Source organism: Trachemys scripta, chromosome 1 (assembly GCF_013100865.1).
Source record: "Trachemys scripta elegans isolate TJP31775 chromosome 1, CAS_Tse_1.0, whole genome shotgun sequence".
In the NCBI taxonomy this organism is placed as follows: domain Eukaryota; kingdom Metazoa; phylum Chordata; order Testudines; family Emydidae; genus Trachemys; species Trachemys scripta.
Window position 1 is genome coordinate 120,860,274 of NC_048298.1, and position 21,999 is coordinate 120,882,272.

Sequence of the window (21,999 nt, forward strand, 5' to 3'; positions counted from 1 at the left end):
CCCCCCCCCAAAAAAACCCCACACACCTAGATTTGAAGATGTTTGCATACATTATTTTACATCTCATGTGTTGTATTTTTCTGATTTGCTGGCATATTTAAGTCAGTGAAGGTTTATATGCTCTCTGGACTGCATGGACTCATGAGCTTTACTGAGTCATACTTTAGTACTTTACTGATTCAACCATATAATCTACTCTACTAGTTGCATGCCCATTTATTTCAATGGTTGAATGGGATGCTGCAGTACTTAGTTTTCCATGTTGCTAAAAATGATGCATATTTTAATACTTCAGTGGAAACTAGCAAATGAAATATGCACTCTGCCAGTCACGCTGCTGATCAACATTTGTTTGTTTAGCAGTTTCTAGTCTATATTTTCTGGATTCAGTTACCTTATTTCAATGTATTCAAAGATTGAAAACATCAGTTTGGAAAGCTGCCTCATTTACTCCATGCAAATAAGATGAAATTAGTTCCTTTGCTAATTGCATGTTTTTCCCAAAGCTGTATGCAGACCTAAAGGTAGGCAGTAAAATGCTTTCTCTAGACTTCCCTAAATTATATTAAAAACAACCACCATATTTGCCTCTTCTTGCAAGTCTCCTTCCCCCCTCAAAAAATATTACAGTAGTATGAGAGTTAACTTTATTTAGGATAGAAAAATACTGAAGCGTGACTAGTATACTCTCTAAAGGTGAAATTCATCTCTGTGTAGACAGCCCATACATCAGTTGGGTCCCAACTTAAGAGGTCTATAGGCCTTGTGATTGTTTGTAAGTATTTGCATTGCACATAAAAAAAAAAAAAAAGGCCTCATAGGATATATATTCCATTTAGTAGTGCAGCTTGACTACCAAAGTACATCTATAAAGTGTTTAAATCTTCCTAGTACAATAGCTAAATCTCAGAATTATGCAGGTCCACCCCCATATTATGGAAATACTTCTGCTAAAATACGCTTTGAGTAGTAAAGCTTATTAAGAATCTAACCCAGTTGTAAGAGACAGCCATGCACATACTGAAATCTATGAAACACAGGAATGTTTCACCAAGATATGTGTTTTTATCAATGCAATATGCAAACCCAGGCAGCAAGATATGCATCTTGGTTACAGCTCAAAGAAGAGAAACATTAATCAGAAAAATGTAACATTTAGTTAAGTCAGAGTATATATGTGTGTGAGCAAAATGGAAGGCTTAATGGTTTCAGTGCACTTTATGCAAGATTCCCTTAACAGATCACACTAAGTAAAATTCAGCCCTGGGCAGAAAGCCAGCATGAGACCTTACATCACTTAAGTCCTATTTTGAGTGTTTAGGTGGGACTTATGTGATGCATAGGCCTTGCATGGATCCTTTGTATAGGGTAGAGGTTCTCAAACTGGGGGTCGTGACCCCTCAGGGGAGGTCACAAGGTGGTTACATGGGGGTGGCAAGCTGTCAGCTCCATGGGGCTGACAGCTCTGAGCCTCCATTAAATTAAATATCCCCCCCCCCTCCCCATTTTTAATTTATAATAGGAGGTCACACTCAGAGGTTTGCTGTGTGAAAGGGGTCACCAATACAAAAAGTTTGAAAACCACTGGGATAGGGGGCAATTTCACTCATAGTGAGGTGGTATGATTTGTATCACACATCGTTTCCATATCCTCTGCCTCAGAAACTCTAAAAGCTGCTGCACTGGGCCACACTGTTGTTTCAAGAGGCAGAGATTATTTATTCCTCCGATGGAGAAGTATCAAGGCTTAAAAACCCCAAAACAAACAAAAAAACCCTCAAAAGAGTCTTCATACACAAACATGCTACTGGATCAATCCATAGTCAGGGCCACAGAGCAAATACCTTCAGGGCTTGAGGGAGGGATGTTTGATTAAAATAGGGACAATGGGGCGTGTAAGGCCTTGTCTACACTGCCACTTTACAGCACTGCAACTTTCTCGCTCAGGGGTGTAAAAAAACACCCCCCTGAGCACTGCAAGTTTTAAGCGCTGTAAAGTGGCAGTGTAGACAGTGCATCTGCTACTCCCCTCGTGGGGGAGGTTTATTTACAGAACTAGGAGAGCTCTCTCCCAGCACTGGTGCTGCGACTACACAGCCACGTTAAAGACATACCCTGAGAGCACAAACTACTTTGTTTTGTGTTTAGGATTACAGTGAATACTGAAAAGTAGCACAGCAAGCATGAGGAGCTCCAGAAAATCCTGCAGATTTCAGAAGACATAACATGTCCATGTGCTAAAGGCTTAATATTTTTTAAAACCTTGTGTATTATAGTACAGCAGTGATCCTTGAAGAAACAGAGTTCTAGGTTATGGGGTACCTGAGGGAGGATAGTTTAGTGGTTAGAACTTGGAAGTGGGAGTCCTGAGTACTGGTTACATTCTCACTGTGGCACCGTGGGCAAATCATTTAGGTGCAGCTCCACAAAGGTATTTAGGCGCTTAACCCCCAGTGATTTAAATGGGTGCTAGGCGCCTAAGTACCTTTGGGGATCTGGACCTTACTTCCTCTATGCCTCAGTTTCCTCATCTGCAAAATGGGAATAATAGTTTCCTGGATCACCAGGGAGGCAGGATAGAAAAAATACTGCTGCCCGCTTCTTATTTACAATGTCGCCTGAAAGTGAGAACAAGCATTCGCAGGGCACTTTTGTAGCCAGCATTGCAAAGTATTTACGTGCCAGATATACTAAACATTCGTATGCCCCTTCATGCTTTGGCCACCATTCCAGAGGACATGTTTCCATGCTGATGATGCTTGTTAAAAAAAAAGTGTTAATTAAATTAGTGATTGAACATCTTGGGAGAGAATTGTATGTCTCCTGCTATGTTTTATTCGCATTCTGCTATGTATTATATGTTATAGCAGTCTTGGATGATGCACATGTTGTTTGTTTTAAGAACACTTTCACTGCAGATCTGACAAAACGCAAAGAAGGTACCAATGTGAGATTTCTAAAGATAGCTACAGTACTTGAACCAAGGTTTAAGAATCTGAAGTACCTTCCAAAATCTGAAAGGGACGAGGTATGGAGTATGCTTTTAGATGTCTTAAAAGAGCAACACTCTGATGTGGAAACTACAGAACCCGAACCACCAAAAAAGAAAATCAACCTTCTGCTGGTGGCATCTGACTCAGATGATGAAAATGAACATGTATCAATCCGCACTGCTTTGGATCGTTATCAAGCAGAACCTATCATCAGCATGGATGAACGTTCTCTGGAATGGTGGTTGAAGCATGAAGGGACATATGAATCTTTAGCGCATCTGACACCACAGGCGACAACTTTCCTTGGCGCTGGTGGGTGCTCAAGCCCCCCCTGGCCCTGCCCTGACTCCACCCCTTCCCAGCCCCTATTGGACCCATCCCCAAATCCCCGCCCCAGCCCCGCCTCTTCCCTGAATGCACTGCATTCCTCCTCTTCCCCCTTCCCTCCCAGCGCTTGCCTTGCAAAATAGCTGTTTCACGGCGCAAGTGCAGGGAGGGATGGGGAAGAAGCAGGACACAGTGGCGCGCTCAGGGGAGGAGGTGGAGGCAGAGCGGAGGTGGAGGTGAGCTGGGGTGGGTGGGTTTGGGAGCTGCCGGTGGGTGCAGAGCACCCACCAATTTTTCACCATGGGTGCTCCAGCCCCGGAGCACCCATGGAGTCAGCATCTATGTCTGGCACATAAATATCTTGTGATACCAGCTACAACAGTTCCATGCAAATGCCTGTTCTCACTTTCAGGCGACATTGTAAACAAGAAGAGGACAGCATTATCTCCTGAAAATGTAAACAAACTAGTTTGTCTGAGAGACTGGCTGAACAAGAAGTAGGACTGAGTGGATTTGTAGGCTCTAAAGTTTTACATTGTTTTGTTTTTGAATGCAGGTTTTTTTGTACATAATTCTATGTTTGTAAGTTCAACTTTCATGATAAAGAGATTGCACTACAGAACTTGTATTAGGTGAATTGAAAAATACTATTTCTTTTGTTTTTTACAGTGCAAATATTTGTCATAAAAATAAATATAAAATGAGCACTGTACACTTTGTATTCTGTGTTGAAATTGAAATCAATACATTTTAAAATTTTGAAAACATCCAAAAATATTTAAATAAATGGTATCCTATTATTGTTAAACAGTGCGATTAATCGCCCAATTAATCACGCTTATTTTTTTAATTGCGCAATTAATCACGATTAATTTTTTAAATCATTTGACAGCTCTAATTTTCAGAGAGAAGTGGGATTGTTAAAATTAACAACGTCCCTTTATATTTATAAACTGCTCTGAATTACTTCAGTGAAAGTTGCTATAGAGACACAAAATACTGAGCCAGATTACCCCCAATGCATAATCCCCTCCTCTAACTTCCCTTACTCGTACAAAGTTTAAAACAGAAACAAACTGCACCTTGTTCTCTATTTCTCCATATGCAAAGAGGTCATACTGCTTGTCCTTACTTTCACACACACTCTGCATACATCTGATCTGATCTCTATTTTGTGTTTCCCCTCCACTTCCATTTAGTCAGTGACAGCCTTGACATCCCAATTTGTCTCTTGCTCTTACATATGCCTTCAGGTGTTCTTCCATGCTGCCTTGTCCTGTTGGAAAGCCCTTCCAAAATCTGTTAGTTCCCTCCGCCCTCTCAGGGTTCAGATTGGTCCTACAAAATTCACTTCTGCTGCATCACCTAAAAAGAAATTCAAGTGTTCACATTTGAAAACATATGTAAACCACCAAGTGTTATGTCTGCCTAATAAGTCACCACCCAGTCATATCTCAGAAACTTCTCCTCTTCCCTCCCCATCCTCTCAGTTTCTCACTTCTCTGTCTATTTCATCATTAAGGTCCCAATCTTTCAATTGTTCTGCATGGGTGGATCCCTGTGCAGAGCCCCATTGACTTCTGTGAGGCTCCCTGGGGGGGGGGGAAGTGTTTGCTCTGTGACATTAACCAGGGTACAATCTGGATGGTTGAACAGCTGTGTCTCCTTAATTCTCTAGTCTGGGGTGACTTTTACACTCATGGGGGCTATAAACTGATAAGTAATAAGTAAGTCTTTCAGCAGGATCATGAGTTACTTTAGTCTCCTGTGCTAGGTGCTGCACTAATACACAAGGCATGTATTCCAGAGTCAATGACCTCCCTCCTATAATGAACTCTGCACATCTGTGTCCATGGGGAGTCCCTCTGAAATCAATGTGGTCCCAGTAGGCACAAGCATCTGCCCTCATGGAGCTCATTGCAGGATTGCTGCCTAAGGTGATAAGAGACTCAGGCAGTGTGGGAGAGGAGACAGTAACATATATACTGTATGAGAGGTCTAATGGATGGGGCACTGAACTGGGGAAATAGGAGATCTGGGGGCAAATCCTCAGCTAGTGGAAGCTGTCATAGCTCCTTTGATTGCAACAGAGCTGTGATAATTGCCACCAGCTGAAGCGTTGCCCCTAGGCTGTATTCCCAATTCTGCCACCGACTTTGGGCAAATGACTTCACCCCTCTATGCCTGTCCGCCCCGTCCTGTCTGTTTCCATTGTCAGCTCTTCAGGGCAGGGTCTGGCTCCTTAGTGTGTGTGTGTGTGTGGTGCCTAGATGTCAGAGGTGTCCTCTAAGAGCTTATGTCTTTCTTACACACGCAGTAACAACATACACACGTTAGCAATATGTACCAGCCCTATCTCGGAGCCCTGTTCTTCTCATCCGGCTAATAAAGCGTGCTAAGGAAACCCAGGCAGACCAAGCAGTGGCAGGACACCTGGATCTTTGATTGCACTTTACAGGATTTTTGGGGGGAGAGGGGTGTTCAGCGCACGGGTGGGATTTTTGTGTGTGTCAGCCCCGTACTACAACCCCAAACCTACAATCAGTGTGTGTGTGTGTGTGTGTGTGTGGTGCTGACACAGGCGCGGTTTAACCACACTCCACACCCGGGTGTGTTTCACCCGGCAGGATTTCATTTCTCCAGGGCTCCCGGTCGCGCCCCACAAGCAGCCGGGGCTGCTCCCCAGCAGGGTAGGGGTGGCGGCGCCGGCGGGAGGGAGCCCACTGACTGCCGTGCTGGGCGGGTCGCCCCTGAGGGGGCTTCCCTGGACTTCCACGCCAGGGCAGGGCGCTGTGACAGGCTGGAAAGCGGCCGATCCCTGCAGCTCCCAGCCCGCCCCTTTCCCGGTGTGTGGGGCTCTCACACACACGCCGCCCGGCCCTCCCCTGCTCTGCGCTGCTTCCCCCGCCGCTCCTGCCCCGTGGCTCTCCCAGCCCAGCCAGACAAGAACCAGCTTCCCAGCCCGCTACCGCCTCGCGGCCCATCCCCCGGGACAAGCCCAATGTCCTCTGCTCCCCTCCGCTCGCCCACCCTGCGGCCCCACAGGATGAAGAAGGACGAGTCTTTCCTGGGCAAGCTAGGCGGGACCCTGGCGAGGAAGAAGAAAGCGAAGGAGGGTGAGTCCGGGGGGGGAGAAAGTGAATCAGAGCAACGTGACTCGCAGCAGCTGCTGCTGGCTCCCCCTAGCCGCTGGCCAGGGAAAGGGGGAGGGAGGAAGCTATGGAACAACCCCCCCCCTTTGTTATTTCCATGGGCTTGAGGGCGAATGGGGGAGGGGAGGCAGAGGAAAAAGGGGGAGCTGGAGCGAGAGCCCGCAGGCGGCTGAGCCTCGGCTGGTGTGGTGCCCTGCTGGGGCGAGGGGCGGTGTGCCGGGGCCTGGCCCTCCCGGGTGGGCTCTGGAGACCGTGCTCAGCAAAGGAAGCCCGGCCGCTGGTAGCGCTCGCTGTTGGGGGGCAGGCGTCCGGGCAGCACAGAGAGGTTTGGGGGAGCGGGTCCAGCCCAGCTTGGTTGCGAAGACACCGCTCATTAAAGACCGGTCCTTGTTTAGCCAGGACTAACGTCAAAGGCTGCAGAGCAATGCACTGGTATCACATTATAAACCCCCTGGCGCTCCAGCTTGCTGAATATTGGAAACATCCCATTTACTACTTACTACAAGCTCTTCCTTTATTTACTCCTTGTTCCCTTAAGCAGGGTGAGCCACTTTCACTTTTTTTCTGTCTAGTTTTACTTCCCAGCTCCCATGCTCTTGCACATGGGCTCGCAGTTAGGAGTGATAAGCCTGAAACTTTTTTCTGTTGGAAAATGAGCTCATCACAGTAAAAGGACTGAGAGCCACTGCTCCAGCAGAATGCTGTGGTGTTTAGGTTGCAAACAGGGCAAGAGATCCTTTAAATCCAGCCAGTTGTTTTTCAGGGCTGGTCTACGTTCTGTTTTGCTACAGGTGTAACTATTTTGGCTAGGGTGTGACAGAATCCCTTCCCTCGCTGTAGTGAGTGTCTACAGTGAAGTGCCATCATGGCACAACTGCAGTGTTGCAACTATGCCTTAAGTGTAAATGTAGCCCTACTGTGGACACAGTTGTACTGGAGCCAAGCCATGTCTACACTATAAAGTTTGGCTGGCATAGCTATATTGGTCACTATTTATATACACCTATACCTATCTCATAGAACTGGAAGGGACCCCAAAAGGTCATTGAGTCCAGTCCCCTGCCTTCACTAGCAGGACCAAGTACTGATTTTGCCCCAGATCCCTAAGTGGCCCCCTCAAGGATTGAACTCACAACCCTGGGTTTAGCAGGCCAATGCTCAAACAACTACTTTTACCAGTATAGTTAATTTCTCTTGGGGTGAGGAGGGCCTGGAATAAGCTATGCCAGCTAAAGCAGAGTTTTGCTGGTATAAATTTCATCCACACTAAGGCTTTGGCTACACTCGGTACTTCACAGCGCTGCTGCGCAAGTGTAGTTGTGCCGCCAGTGCTGCGAGAGAGCTCTCGCAGCACTGTATGTACTCCACCTCTCCGAGGGGAATAGCTTGCAGCGCTGCGAGCAAGCGTGCAGCGCTGCAGGCTCTGATTACACTGGCACTTTACAGCGCTGTACTCGCTGCGCTCAGGGGGGTGTTTTTTCACACCCCTGAGCGCAGCAAGTTGCAGTGCTGTACACTGCCAGTGTAGCCAAGGCCTAAGGCCTGGCCTAAACTAGAAAATTAAGTTCCTTTAACTACATCAGTCAAAGGTGTGAAAAATCCACACCTCTGAACAATATAGCTAGGTCACCTTAAGTCCCCTTGCAGACAGTGCTAGGTTGACAGAAGAATTCTTCCCTTGCCCTAGCTACTGCCTTTCCGGGAGGTGATAACAGGAGAACCCCTCCCATCAGCATAGGTAGTGTCCATTTTGAAGTGCTACAGCTATGCTGCTGTCACATTTTAACTGTGGACAAGCCCTCAGGGTGATGATACTGCTTTAACTGTACCAGTATAGTTAAAATGATGCAAACAAGAAGATACTGCAATTAGATTTTATAGAACTAGATTTAATTCTTTATAAACTAAACTTACATTTTCCTTTGATTCTTTGACTCTGAATGCATGTCTAGTCCTATACAGGAAGTATCCCTCATCATCATCATCCTTACTCACAAACAACTGATATCTGGTAGCAGGAAATCTGAGTGTCATTTCCTTATGTTTGAATTTAATTTTGACCTTCTTGCTAATCAGAGACATTCTTGGCTCTGGTCTAGATTAAGATTGGAGGTGAGGGAGAAGGGGATAAATCACTTAATTTGAAACTCCTTTCAGTTAACTATTGAAATTGTGTACCTTTTAATTACACTTAATTATTCTGTGAACAGCAATTAACTTTAGTTGTTTTTTTTTTTAAATATAAATGTTTGGCATCCAAACTTGGATCAAAGGAAATGTTGCTAGGCCACAGCAAACCACAACCCGGGAGAAGAAAAGCCATTTCCTTTGATTAGTACACTTTTTTAATCCAGAGTGTCTCAGACTTTGTCCCACTATTCTATTTCTGAGGTACAGAAGAAATATAGTCACAACGTCCCCTGATATAAGTCAATTTCAAAAGAAGGGGATGGAGGAATTAATTTCTTGGAAGGGACCCCAAACTTTCAAATATACAACTAAATTTTTGGTTTTTGAAGGTGACTCTGAGCCTAAATAGGTTGTCAGCATCACTTTTAAACAAACAATTTCCACATAGAATCATAGAATATCAGGGTTGGAAGGGACCTCAGAAGGTCATCTAGTCCAACCCCCTGCTCAAAGCAGGACCAATCCCCAGACAGATTTTTGCACCAGCTCCCTAAATGGCCCCCTCAAGGATTGAACTCACAACCCTGGGTTTAGCAGGTCAATGCTCAAACCACTGAGCTATCCTTCCCATGCAATTGTAGGATTGTATTTTTCGGGACATCCGCTGCCGCAGTCACTTTTATATGAGGCCAAACACGTGTTTTGCTGAGCTTGCCAATTATTTTGCCAACTCCTGTTGTGGCCACAGCTCCCACTGGCTATAGAATTCTTATTTTAATTTTTGTCTTTTGTGTTGAGAGGGGAAACTGCTTGAGTTGTATTATTTTTCTTGATGGGAAGGAAATCTAAATTTGTGATTCTTTCCTTTAAATGGGATGAATGGAAATGAAAAACAAAAATTTTCCACAGACCTATGTAGTTACCAACAATTTGTTTATTGCATGCTTATGTTCTGGCAGGGCCAGCTTTATGACTTTGAGGGCTTGGAGGTTATTCACCGTAAGGGGAAGTGGCTTCCATTCCTTTAGCTTCTTCTGCCTTCTTCCCTACATCATCCAATTGTTCCTTTCAACCTGCCAAGGCCCAAATGCAGTATGTGACAAGGATCCAAAATGAAAGCTCCCAAAAATGCACATACAGGAAACTTAAAGTAAATGGTGGGTTTCATTTCTTTAATATAAATAGCCTTCTCTGTAACCTTAGTTTAATGATTCCAGTATTGCAGACTCCAAGCATTTAAAAATCATTAATTGCATCTAAACAATTCATGAGATTAGCTTAAAAATCATGGGATTTTTTTTTAAAGTGTTGGGTCTTTTTTCTTTGCTTCCTTGTTTTGAGGCTTTTGGGTGCACATTTTCAAGCTTTGCTCTGCAAACATCAGGGCTAGAAACTGCCTTTTTAAAAATAATAATAAAGCTGGGATTCTCCCCTAGTGATACACCTCCGGAAACTATGAATTTACACACACAAATTGTGAGACTCAAGATAACGTTGCCAGAATTCACAGACTCGTGGAAATGTAAGACTGGGAGGGACCTTGAGAGGTCATCTACATTGGCAGTACTTTGTTTCTAGATGGTTCTGGTCTAAATTTTCATTAATAATGTGAGAGGGCATGGGAATAGAGGGAACTTTGAGATTAAAATGAGTGTGGGGCAATAGTTGGTGGATGTTTTCCCAGAGCAGGCCAGCAGAGGGCCCAATAGTCTCTCTCTAAGACTACTCACTGCCAAGAGGCTGTTGCTTGAAGAACTCCTGGCAGCAGCAAAATAAAATATCCCTTATTAATGCCCCCTCCCACACTGTCACAGGTCTCAAAATCTGGGTCTGCATATGTAACGCTGGCAGACCCCGGTCATCAGCGGGCGGGATTGATCCTGGGACTTCTGGAGCTTAGTGCATGAGCTTCAAGCCAGCTGGCTGTTAGTTAAGGCTTTAGAGCAAATAAATAAATAAATATATAATCTTCTCTTTCTCTCGTTCATTAGGTGTTCCTGACTTTAAAAATAATGTCACATACCCTTGCTCCCTTTGTGCAGCTCACTACTTCAGTCAGAAACTACTTTTCTCCTTTTCCTTTATCTGTATCAAATCTACACTCTAGGAAGTACTGTACTGACAAACCTCCATGTAACATGGTAGTGCCATGACGCAGTTTGGTCTTGGTGTATATTATACAGAAATGTGGTTCAGTCCCATGCTGAAATAGAAACCAGTAACATGATTCAGGAACTGGTTTTGGACCCATCTGTATGTAAAACCAAAACATGGTTTAACGACATCAGGAACGTGGTGTAACCAAGTTCCCCAGTGCAGTTGAATTTGCAGGCTAGATGGGCCTTCAGCTTCACTCAGATCATATAAAAGATGCGGTGCAAGATAAAGCTGTTGTCTTCAGCTTTTAACTTCCCCCAACACCTGTCAGTCAATTGGAGTGACATTCCTATGTGGAAATAAAGAAGGAGAGTGTTTAATTGCAATCTTCATTTCTTTTGTTCTTGCGAAGCTTTTTTCTCTAGCCAGAGATTGTGGGAAAGATTTGAGCAGCAGGTGTCTGACTATTTGTAGCTATATATAATGCCTGTATGGGGAGTGGGTGAGAGAAATACATCAGCCTTAATTGCTAAGTGCTATTTGCAAATGAAAGTGTATAGGGTGAAGGAACTTGTTACAGAAAAAGCGCAATTTATGATTTAGCATGTAATCAGGGAAAGGTGGGGAGAGGGTTGCAAGTGCTGCAGAAGACACAATTAATGAAACTGCATCTAAATAATGTTACGGTTTTGATGGATACCAACAATGACATACCCAGTGGAGATTAAGGTAAGGTCCTTGAGATCTGGGCTCCAATGTAGCAGGGAGACTGAGCAGCCAGTGGCTTGGTGCACAGTTGACAGCTGCTGGTTTCCCCCTGCTGACAGTGCAGGACCAATGAAAGAGAAGATATAGCCTGGATCAATAGTGCTCTGTCAATTAGGTAGAAATAGATATGGATATTGCTTTGCCACTATGTTCACGTACAGGCGGATCAGCAGGATAAACAGCTGTGTATCCACTGATTAATGCACCCTATAGCCACTTTACTGCTCTGGGTAGCTCATTTTGATGCATAGGTCTCCACACAAACTGAAATCCATCTTCAAGTCTAAAGCACCCTATGACTCATCCAGGCAAAGACTTTCCCACTATCCTCTCCATTCTCATTGCCGGGGAGGTGGGAAATCCTGGGAAATAAATGAGCTTATCAACAAAGTGAACAACGGGGCGAGAGTTCCTCAATCTCTTTGAAATCAACGGGACTAGTTGTGTGAGTATGGAATAAAGTTTTCCGAATCAGGTCCACAAGGCCTCATGTCACTATCTTTCAACATGCTAGCTACTACTTCACTACCCTGTGAAGTAGTGCCATTGCAATCAAGAGGATGGCCGGATTGGACCCACTAGAAAACTAACTTCATCTTTTTTTATTTGAATAGATTATGTGGAATATGGTTTGTAAAGTGGGTCTTGGTTTTTTTACAGTATCTGTCATGTAGACTCCAGAAAGTGTAGCTGAGTAGATATGCTGCAAAAATTTACTCTGTTTAATTAATTGTTTGTTTTTCCAGATACAACAAATATACTAAAATACTAGATTTGTCATCATATACAAAGTAAATAAAGAGGGTTAGGATAAAGGGAGGGGAGGGAAAGTGATATACCTAAGCCAGGCATCAGTATTTGGTTGGGATTGACTTTTCCATTTTTGCTGGATTAATTTTTTTAGTGATCAAAACTGCACATTGGACCCACCCCTTACCCAGGGAATCTCCAGGCACCAGGAACATATCCAAGAATGAAACTTAAGGGGGGAGAGCTCAACTTAGCATCCAATATCAAATTGGTCCTTTGACCCAACTCGTACTAGAAATTCTTGATACAGGGGCACTCCCAAAACATATGAGCTAGTGTAACACCAATGGAGTTATTCAGCAGTGGTCAGCATTAATGAGGCCCATTACCAATATCCTGTATTGGGAATAGTATATTAGAAAAAGTGTCTTTTGGTGAATAAACTGTAGTCTTGGGGTCTGTAGTTGGTTTTTGAACATTAGATACAATTGTATTCCATTGGGTCAGAGAGAGTTGTATATACAAATCTCTATTCCAAGCATCTCTGAAACTATCAATTTTTAGCAGAGGCAAGATGGGTGAGGCAATATTTTTTCTATTGGCCCAAATTCTGTTAGTGAGAGAGACAAGCTTTGCATACAGTCTTTGGCAGAGTTTTTTGGACCAGGAAATCATAAAATGATACTGTTGGCTGAGTAAATCTGGGAAGTTTCCTCCAAAACCATAGAATTTCTGGAGTTCCCAATGCATCTGGTCCAAATACATTCATAAGTATATGCTTTAACTGGAGATATGTCCATGATCTGGAGCAGGGCAAGTCAAATTGTTGCCATGTTAGTCTGTATCCGCAAAAAGAACAGGAGTACTTGTAGCACCTTAGAGACTAACAAATTTATTAGAGCATAAGCTTTCGTGGACTACAGCCCACTTCTTCGGATGCATATAGAGAGTTGTCATTGTCAATTAGCTGCGACACAGTCATTCCGCTGTCCATCCAATCCCTCCACATCAAAGTTCTGTCAAGGATTTTCAGGCTAGGATTGCTCCATTGGACTGCTTCTACATGGAAGAATGGATGGAAGCAGAACTTCATAGCCAAGTTTGATCAAGATTGCCTCACAGCTGTTTTGGTGGGAGCTCCGGAGCCGCCAAATCTATATTAATTTGATCCTACAATGCCTGAACGGGAGACAGGGTGTACCAAAAAATTACACTCCTTTAACTCCCAATGCACTGATGTTCTGTGCTGAGCTTAATTCCTGCTGCTGCTCTGCGATTAGGTAGAGTTTGTTTATTTAATTTAGATTAAATTATTTGAAAAGATGCCTAGCCGAGGCTTTAGGCACCTTAACACCTCATTAATAATACATTGAAATCCCAGGAGCATTAAAGTAATAATTTCAACAGGAACTCAGCCAGCCACCTAGAAAAACTCCTTTTCTCTCCTTTTGTCATTGTGTGAGCATACTCTCAGCCCTTTCCGCAAACCCTCTCAAACAGATGGCTTTTGCAGCCTACCTTGAAGGGTACCAAATTCAGGCTATTCTGGACCAAAAGTGTGTGTACGGGGCATTCCACAGACCCACAGCCCTTGGAGAGAACACCCTGCTAGCTGTCCTTTCTCTTTTATAACAAGGGGGATCCAGCTCTAGCACTCCTGCTGCCAGCAGCTGTGACAGTATGGCACAGGGAGAGAGGCGGTCCCTCAGATAGGCCAGTCCCAGGCATTTAGCACTTTGTAGGTCATTAACCAGTGCTCTGGGATCTAACCTGGCTGCCCGTTGGTCTTCAGATGGAGTGTTGATTAATGTGTAGCCCACATAGGGGGCACATTGCAGTCATCTAATCCTGAGGTGACAAAAGAATGGATAGATGTTCAAAGTCCACATCTGAACGAAATGACCAGACGCAGGTGGCAAAAAGGTGATGTCTTGCATCACTTGTCCCGTAAACAAGGGTGAGGTGAGAATAGAGCTGGTGAAGAGGGCACTTCGGGGTGAAGTGGTGAAGGACAAAAGAGCAAACCATCAAGGGATTGCTTTTTGGAGGAACAAGGTTTCCCCTCAGAGCACTCTGGAACTTTTGGGATTCCATTAATCTCTGAGGGTGAACAATCAAAACAGGTTCCTTGTCCTGGCTGGACAGAGAGCCCCAACTTCAAAGTGTAGGAGGTAATGGTTGGACACAGGTTTAAGGTCCAATTGCCTAACCTCCGATCCCAAACCAAAAAACTGGTCCAATTTGTAACCGGCTGTGTGAGTTGAGCAAGTAACGATCTGGGATAGGCCTATGGTCATTATAATGGCCAGGAAATCCTGAGTTGCCTCAGAAGATCCATCATCAACATGCAGATTGAGGTTGCCGAGAACAATCTCTGTTTCCAGTGCCACTGAGGTGAGGAATTTAGTCCGCTCATGAAAAGCTCTGCTGCCCTGCCAAGTCGAGCGATACACTAAAACTATAGTCCCATCTTAATCCTGTCCTGGGAATCGCATGCTAGCTGGACACACACTGTCAGATCCAGTTTTGGAGAGGGAGATCTCTTACTCTTCAGGCTAGATGCAGTCAGCACAGTCACGCCACCTTCCTGTTGATTTTCCCCCCAACGCACTTCTTGGTTTATGACCTAACGAATACCCAGCTGATGACAACTGTGTCAAGACTGGTCCAGTAGTGTCTTCCAACCTGACTTTGGTAGTACAAAGTCAGAAGTGTCAGCTTTTATTAAATCCTAGAAGGCTGATGTTTTATTTCCCATCAGCCATGTGTTAATCATCATGAACGGAAGGCCGGGATCCTTATCTCCCAGCAACTCCATCTCTTGAGGAGGTGACACCAACAGAACAGAAATTAAACATCTTGTGCTTACACAGACTCCATACAAAATTATTATTACCTTGTCTGTCCCTCTGGCCAACTACCACAGGATCAAGGAATCCAGACCCCAGCAACTGTAGTGGGTCTCAATATTCCCGGCCAATGGCAGTGTTGATCCAGGCTCTTGGCCACTTGACGGTGACCATTGAAGGGACGCAGGTATCCAAATAGTGACCCCCAAGGCAGGCTGCAAAAGAGGTTAAACCAAAAAACCTTTCCTAGCCTACCACCTATTCACTACTTCATTCTGCTCACATCTCTTGCATCCTACAAGGCCATCCCTCTCAAAACAAGAATCCCCCTCATCACTGTGTCTCCTCCCCCCCCCCTTTAGTCACCCTGCCACTGTGACCAAATGGAGAGGAACAGCAACATCATCACTCACTGCCATGCTTGCTGCATCCCGAGGACACTGCCAATACGGTTGTTGCGTAATTAGCAGAGAGAAGAATTCAAGACCTGCTCTCTTTCCCCCCCCCCCCCCCCATGTCCCAGGGTACAAACCCTTTCATCCACCCTCTCTCAATTTTAAGATGCTCGCTCTCTAAAAGAGAGAAGACTGCACTCAACTTTAACACTTCCTGGCCTCTGACGCCACGGGCTAACTCCATATTTCTAATCCTACCATCACCTGTGCCACACAGCCTGGCTGGCCAGAGGTACCCCACCGAGAGATTCTCATCTTAGTGATCTCTTACTTTGCTGGCTTCTCACTGCAACAAGAGAAACTGACTCAGTCATAACATGTTACTGGCCCCCATCTAAATCCCTCAACGCAAATGTAATAGGGTAGTCTGCCCCTTAAAGGGCCCAGGAGGCCAGAGATCAGCCAGCCCTGTGCTGGAAGAGGAACCTGGCAGGCAGGTGCTGGGAATCATCCAACCTGCTTGGCAGTGTCAGGTGATTGGGCCTAATGATTACCAGCGAGGGGATGCAGCTGAAAGCTGCAGCTCATGAGAGGGCAGGGAGAAGACTCTCCTGGAAATGCAGCTGAAGCCTGGGAGGTGATGAGAGTATTGGCTGGGTGGAGGCGCTGACCGCTAAAGGTGTCTACACTGCAATTAAACACCTGTGGCTGGCCCCTGTCAGCTGATTTGGGCTGTTCAGTTGTGTGTAGACATTCAGGCTTGTCCTGGAGACTGAGCTCTGGGATCCTCTCCCTTCGCAGGGTCCCAGAGCCCAGGCTCTAGACCGAGCCCGAATGTCTACACAACAATTAAACAGTCCCTTAGCCCGAGCCCCATGAGCTGGAGTCAGCTGACACCTGCAGGTTTGTAATTGCAGTGTAGACATAGCCTAAACTGCTAGGGACCCCCACAATCTGATTTGAGAATAGGACTGTTGTTTTGCTGTGTCACTCAGCATTTCTTTTGTTGTGTTGAACAATAAATAGAGTCCCTAGGTAAGGGCTATGTGTGGCTGGTTATCTTTCCATGGCTGGTGATTGAGTCTACAAACTTACACTAAATGATCCACTATCTTTTTAAACTCTTTATTTATTTAGGAATTAACAGATCTTTGCTATGTAAATATCAGAGACAATACAATCGTAATTCCAACAGCTATCTTTTGTTGGAGAAACTATACAGTAATATAACAACCAGATCTCTCTATTTAACAACGTTCTGTTACAGAATGAGCACCATTTTGCTTCCCATGGCATGAAATGATCCACTATTTAAAACAAAACAAAAACCCTAACGTTCTTCCCCTGAACCTTGCAGAGCGTAATGCTCATTGAGAGAATGACTTCTGAGGGAAGATCTACGCTTAAAGTGCTGCATTGGTGCAGCTGCATCGACTGTAGTGTTTAAGTGAAGATGCTCTTATGCCAATGGGACAAGATCTTCTGTCAACATAGCGCTGTTTGCCCGGGGAGTCAGGTCAGTATAACTGTGTTGCTCAGGGGTCTGGATTTTTCACACCCCTGGGTGACTTAGGCCTGGTCCCCACTAAGTCCCCACTTCGGACTAAGGTACGCAAATTCAGCTACGTTAATAACGTAGCTGAATTCGAAGTACCTTAGTCCGAACTTACCGCGGTCCAGACGCGGCAGGAAGGCTCCCCCGTCGATGCCGCGTACTCCTCTCGGCGAGCTGGAGTACCGGCGCCGACTGCGAGCACTTCCGGGATCGATCCCAGAACGTCGATTGCCTGCCGCCGGACCCTCCGGTAAGTGAAGACAAGGCCTTAGTTATACCAGCAGGGCCGGCTCCAGGGTTTTTGTTGCCCCAAGTGGCGGGGGGAGTCGCAATCGGTGGCAGCTCTACCGCCGCTTCATTCCTTGGTGGCAATTTGGCTGCAGGTCCTTCCCTCCGAGACGGACCGAGGGCCCGCCACCAAATTGCTGCCAAAGAGCCCGACGTGCCGCCCCTTCCCCTTGGCCGCCCCAAGCACCTGCTTGCTGAGCTGGTGCCTGGAGCTGGCCCTGTATACCACTATAGGTCTGTAGTGTAGACCTGACCTTAGTAACCAGCAGGAAAATGCCTTTTTCAGCAAGAGTTCATATGCTTCAGATAGTTCAGATGCTTAAATTGTGCTCTGGCTGGTGTTTGTGTCCCCAAAACCTGGGCCTGGACCTCAACTGATCATTTAAAGGAGTCATTCAACTAGTTCAGCTGGTGAACTTCTTCCGTTGCCAAAACGTAGCAGGCCAGTACTTCACATTTCATTACAATTGGCATTCTTGGTGGCAGTCTTGTCTGCTCTGGGGATTTGCCCTGGCTACAGCCATTGCTGGTCTCCAGATTTCAAGCAGGGGTAACTTATAGTGGTGTTGACTGTCTATGCCAGAGGTTTGCACTGGTGCAGCTATGTCCAAAGTAGGGCCAAGGCTAAGCTGATAGCTCAGCCCTGGAGACGTTAGGCACTGGGATGGTGCATGGAATCCTGCATGGCTGCTGCCTTGGCTGTAGCTTTTAGTCTGATGTGTGTCTTCTTCATTTTATGACCAGGTTATAGAGTGCCAAATAACTGCAAGCGGCAGGGCACTGTTGTGGTATTTCTTGCCCAACTGGAAACCTCTTGAGTTAACCTGTTTCTTGCAAATCCTGGAGGTGGCGCTTGAGACAGGGTTTCACTAAGCACTGCGTATGGTGTCTTGGCGTGGGGTGTTCTGTGTGTTTAGACGGTTACCAGAGACCAGTGTTAGATCTTGCTGTTTAACGTCACTCACGATGTGAAGGGATCATATTGTGTGTAATTTGGAAGCTTGTGTTTAAATGTAGGTGACAACGAATTCATCAGTGTAAGGGGGGGAAAAATAAGTAGGGCCCTGATCCCGCAATCCTTGTTCATGCAAGGAGCCCCATTGAAGGTAAGAGGACTGCTTGGATAAGGAGGTGCTACTTTTACGAGTAAGAGCTGCAGGATTGAGCCCTTCCCTAGCTACAACAGTGATTCTGAGCCTCTTCCTCAATGATGCTCTGCCTTTCTGTGTCTGTGAACTGGCCCTTCTCTCTCGTTGATGACTGTGGGAGTCCCTCCCATCCGTTTTCCATAGAGCCACGTTCCATAGCAGGAAACAACTAATACCGTAGCTCTTCTTGTATCCTCCTTATCTTGTTAACAAGGCATTCTATGTCCCTTTTGTTTCCTGCCTGGCCGGATGTTTGCTCCTCTCCTCCTGTTTCTAAGTTCTTCCACTCTTGTCCACCATTGTGTGCTATGTGGAAAAATAATGAGTAAAAACTCTTGCCGCAAGGCTCTGCAGTGACATTTCTGACAAATGATCGCAAACCTCAGGGCCAGTTTGGAGGATCATATTTCACAGCTGCAATACAGTTGAAATGCCATAGCCATGAAATGCAACTTTAAGTGGAAGAACAGAACAGACAATTCTTACATCATTTCAACCAATGGGTCTGCAGCACTGGTATTCCTAAATAAAGAGCAAATTAATAATAAAGTGGAAAACATTCTAGGTATTAAATGCCATATTTCACCAATGTTGTGTATTAGATAACCCAGCTATTTGTGCAATAGCTACTTAAGAAAAGCATTGGTGATGGCAATGGGTCTTAGTGGATAGAGCACTAGACTGGGAACCTTGAAACCTGAGTTCTGTCCCCGGCTCTGGCACTGACCTGCCTTGTGACAGAACTTCACCTCTCCGTGCTTTGTTTTCCTTCTGTATAAAGCAGGGAGAATGATACTTAGTTCACTTCTTGTAAACTCCTCTCATGAGATCTGTGGATGAAAAGCACTGTAAGAGCCAAGTGTAGTTTATTATTCATGTATGCCCAGCGAGGTATTCTGAGGTGATGGAAGAGCGGCACGCAGCTTTCAGTGTCAGAGTTGGAAACACTGATTTCTAGCTGATCTGCATATGAAAGGGTGATATATTAACAAAAAGAGAGAGAGAGAGAGACACAGAATCTTTGGTCTGCACTTGGTTAGCTGTTATGATCTATTTATGCACCATCACTGCTGCTCATGTCTATGTAAAGTTAAATAAGTAGATCAATGGTGGAATGAAAGCTGGTTAAGCAGAACTGATTGTTTTTAGAAGCGGAATTTGCATGTTTTATGTTGTATCGTTTTAAAAGTATAATTCTAACATGTACCTATATGGAGGCAGGTGACAGTCCTGCCTTGCTGGATACACACTGGACTGAATCCAACTTATTTCCCTTCCTAGTGTTTCCGTAAATAACAACAAACATGAATTTGCTTCTGAGCTTGGCTGTTCATAGGATTCTCCCCAGCAGGGCCCCTCTGCCCCTGCCACCAGTTCCCTCTGCATTGGGCCAGGTCTATACTTAAAAGTTTTGCTGGCATAGCAGTGTCAGTTAGTTAGGAGTGTATTTTTGTTGTTGTTGCTTTTTTAAAATGATGTAGCTATGCTCGCAATGTTTAGAGTTTCTAATCGCACAAACCCTAACACCCTTACCCGAGATCCCGCCCCTGCCCAGCAGCCCTGTCCCCCGCTTACTCCATTCCCCCACCCTCACTCACTTGCTCATTTTCACCAGGCTGGGCCAGGTGGGTGGAGTGCAGGAGGGGGTGAAGGCTCTGGTTGGGGGTGCAGGCTCTGGGATGGGGCTGGATATGAAGGACTTGAGGTACAAGAGGGGGCTCTGGGCTGAGGCCAAAGGGTTTGGAATGTGGGAGGGGGTTCTGAGCTGGGGCAGGGGGTTGAGGCGTGGGAGGGGCTTTGGGGTATGGGCTCCAGGAGGGATTTTGGGTGTGGGCGGTGGCTCAGGGTTGGGGCAGGGGGTTGGGGCATGGGAGGCAGTGTGGGCTCCAGGAGGTGCTTACCTCGGGTGGCTCCCGAGTCCATGGAAGGAGCAACTCCTAGGTGGAGGTGTGGCCAGGCGGCTTTGCGCACTGCCCTCATTTGGAGACACCGCCCTCACAGCTCCCATTGGCTGTGGTTCCTGGCCAATGGGAGCTGTGGAGCTGGTGCTTGGGATGGGGGGCAGTGCATGGAGCCACCCTGACCGTGACTCCGCCTAGGAGCTGAGGGACACATTGCTGCTTCCGGGGAGCTTTGGGGAGCCAGGTAGGGAGCCTGCCAGCCCTGCGCCAACCAGACTTTTAATGGCCTGGTCAGTGGTGCTACCTGGAGCTGCTAGGATCCCTTTTCAATTGGGTGTTCCGGTTGAAAACCAGACACCTGGCAACCCTAGCAATGCTGTAGATGCAGTTATACCGGCGAAAGAATTTTTCTGCCAGTATAGTTTATTTCATTCAGGGAACTTGTCTAAGCTATACTAGCAAAAGCTTTTAAGTGTGGACAATACCGCTGAGAGAAATGGTGGATTTTTTTATGTGATATCTTGGGTTGTAGCTAAAACTTTCACCTGATCTGGCAGCAGCAAGAGTCAGCAGAATAGCTCTGCATCTTTATTAGGCAGATTGAAAAACAAGAAACATTTTTTAAAAAATTGAAATACTGAAGTTGTTTTCATTTCAAAGTGTTTTGAAATAGTTTTTTTTTAAGTTTTCACTAAAATTGTTTTCAAAAACATTAGCAAAATAGTTATCAAAATACTTAATTTACAGAAAATCAGTTTTCACAACTGTTTTTAAAAATATTGTTGGAGGGGAAAAGGCATTTTATAGATTGCTCAGTTCCTTTGTGGTGGTTGATTTGTGGTGGTTTAGGCTGGACTATATCTGCAATGCATGAAATCATGCCTACTTCAGTACTTTCTATGGATTGTACCATTTCAGGGCTCTTTATTATTGTAAATTTTATTCAAGTTATTCACAGCTCAGTACTGTTGGAGTACAAAGGGCTTATTCAATACAGTTCTGAGTTTTATATACACAAGGAGTATTGTAGAATTAAATCTCTTTGGCATATTTTAAAAGTAGCTGCCTAGGCCAAACATTGGCATATGATTGATGTTTATCCTGTCATCTTTTCACTTTCTGCAGCGAACCGCAATTGCCTCCATCATTCTTCACCCAAGAGAATGTTCTGTCTGTGGTCCAAAACGTTCTGCATTTAAGCCTTGATCCAAAGCCCACTGAAGTCAATGGGAGACTTTCAAATTACTTCATTGGTCTTTGGATCATGCCTTTATTTCACAAGAATGGGGGCTTAGCTGGTGAACTCCTTCCATTGCCAAAATCTATCAGGACAGTTTCTAGGTAAGGGTACACGAGCTAGGTGAAGCAGACTCTGCTTGCTGTAGGGTTTAGTGTTTTAGCAGCTTCAGGCTTGCTGCTCAGCCTATGTGATAACTTTATCCACGGTGCAGAGAGGTTTCCTGGTACAGGAAGTACTAGATATGCATGTGGTCAATACTGTGGACGCAGAGGTCCACAAACTTGAGGGCGTGGGGAGTGAGTAAAAGTATCTGACTGAGATTTTCAAAGTTGCCTAGGGGGATTTGGGTATCCAATTCCCATTTATTCTAAAGGTGATTAGGTTTCCAAATCTCTTGCACGTGGAT

The 21,999-nt window shown here is 45.3% G+C and overlaps 1 protein-coding gene across 1 annotated transcript in view; it reads left to right on the top strand.

The window, feature by feature from the left end:
• The first annotated feature begins 6,172 nt into the window (after positions 1–6,172).
• Positions 6,173–21,999, top strand: part of PARVB (parvin beta) — a 106,630-nt gene continuing 90,803 nt past the window's right edge. Inside the window, exon 1 of the mRNA XM_034783637.1 lies at positions 6,173–6,436. Within this exon, the coding sequence (XP_034639528.1) occupies positions 6,322–6,436 (115 nt within the window). The 5' untranslated portion in view covers positions 6,173–6,321. The remainder of the gene's footprint in view (positions 6,437–21,999) is intronic.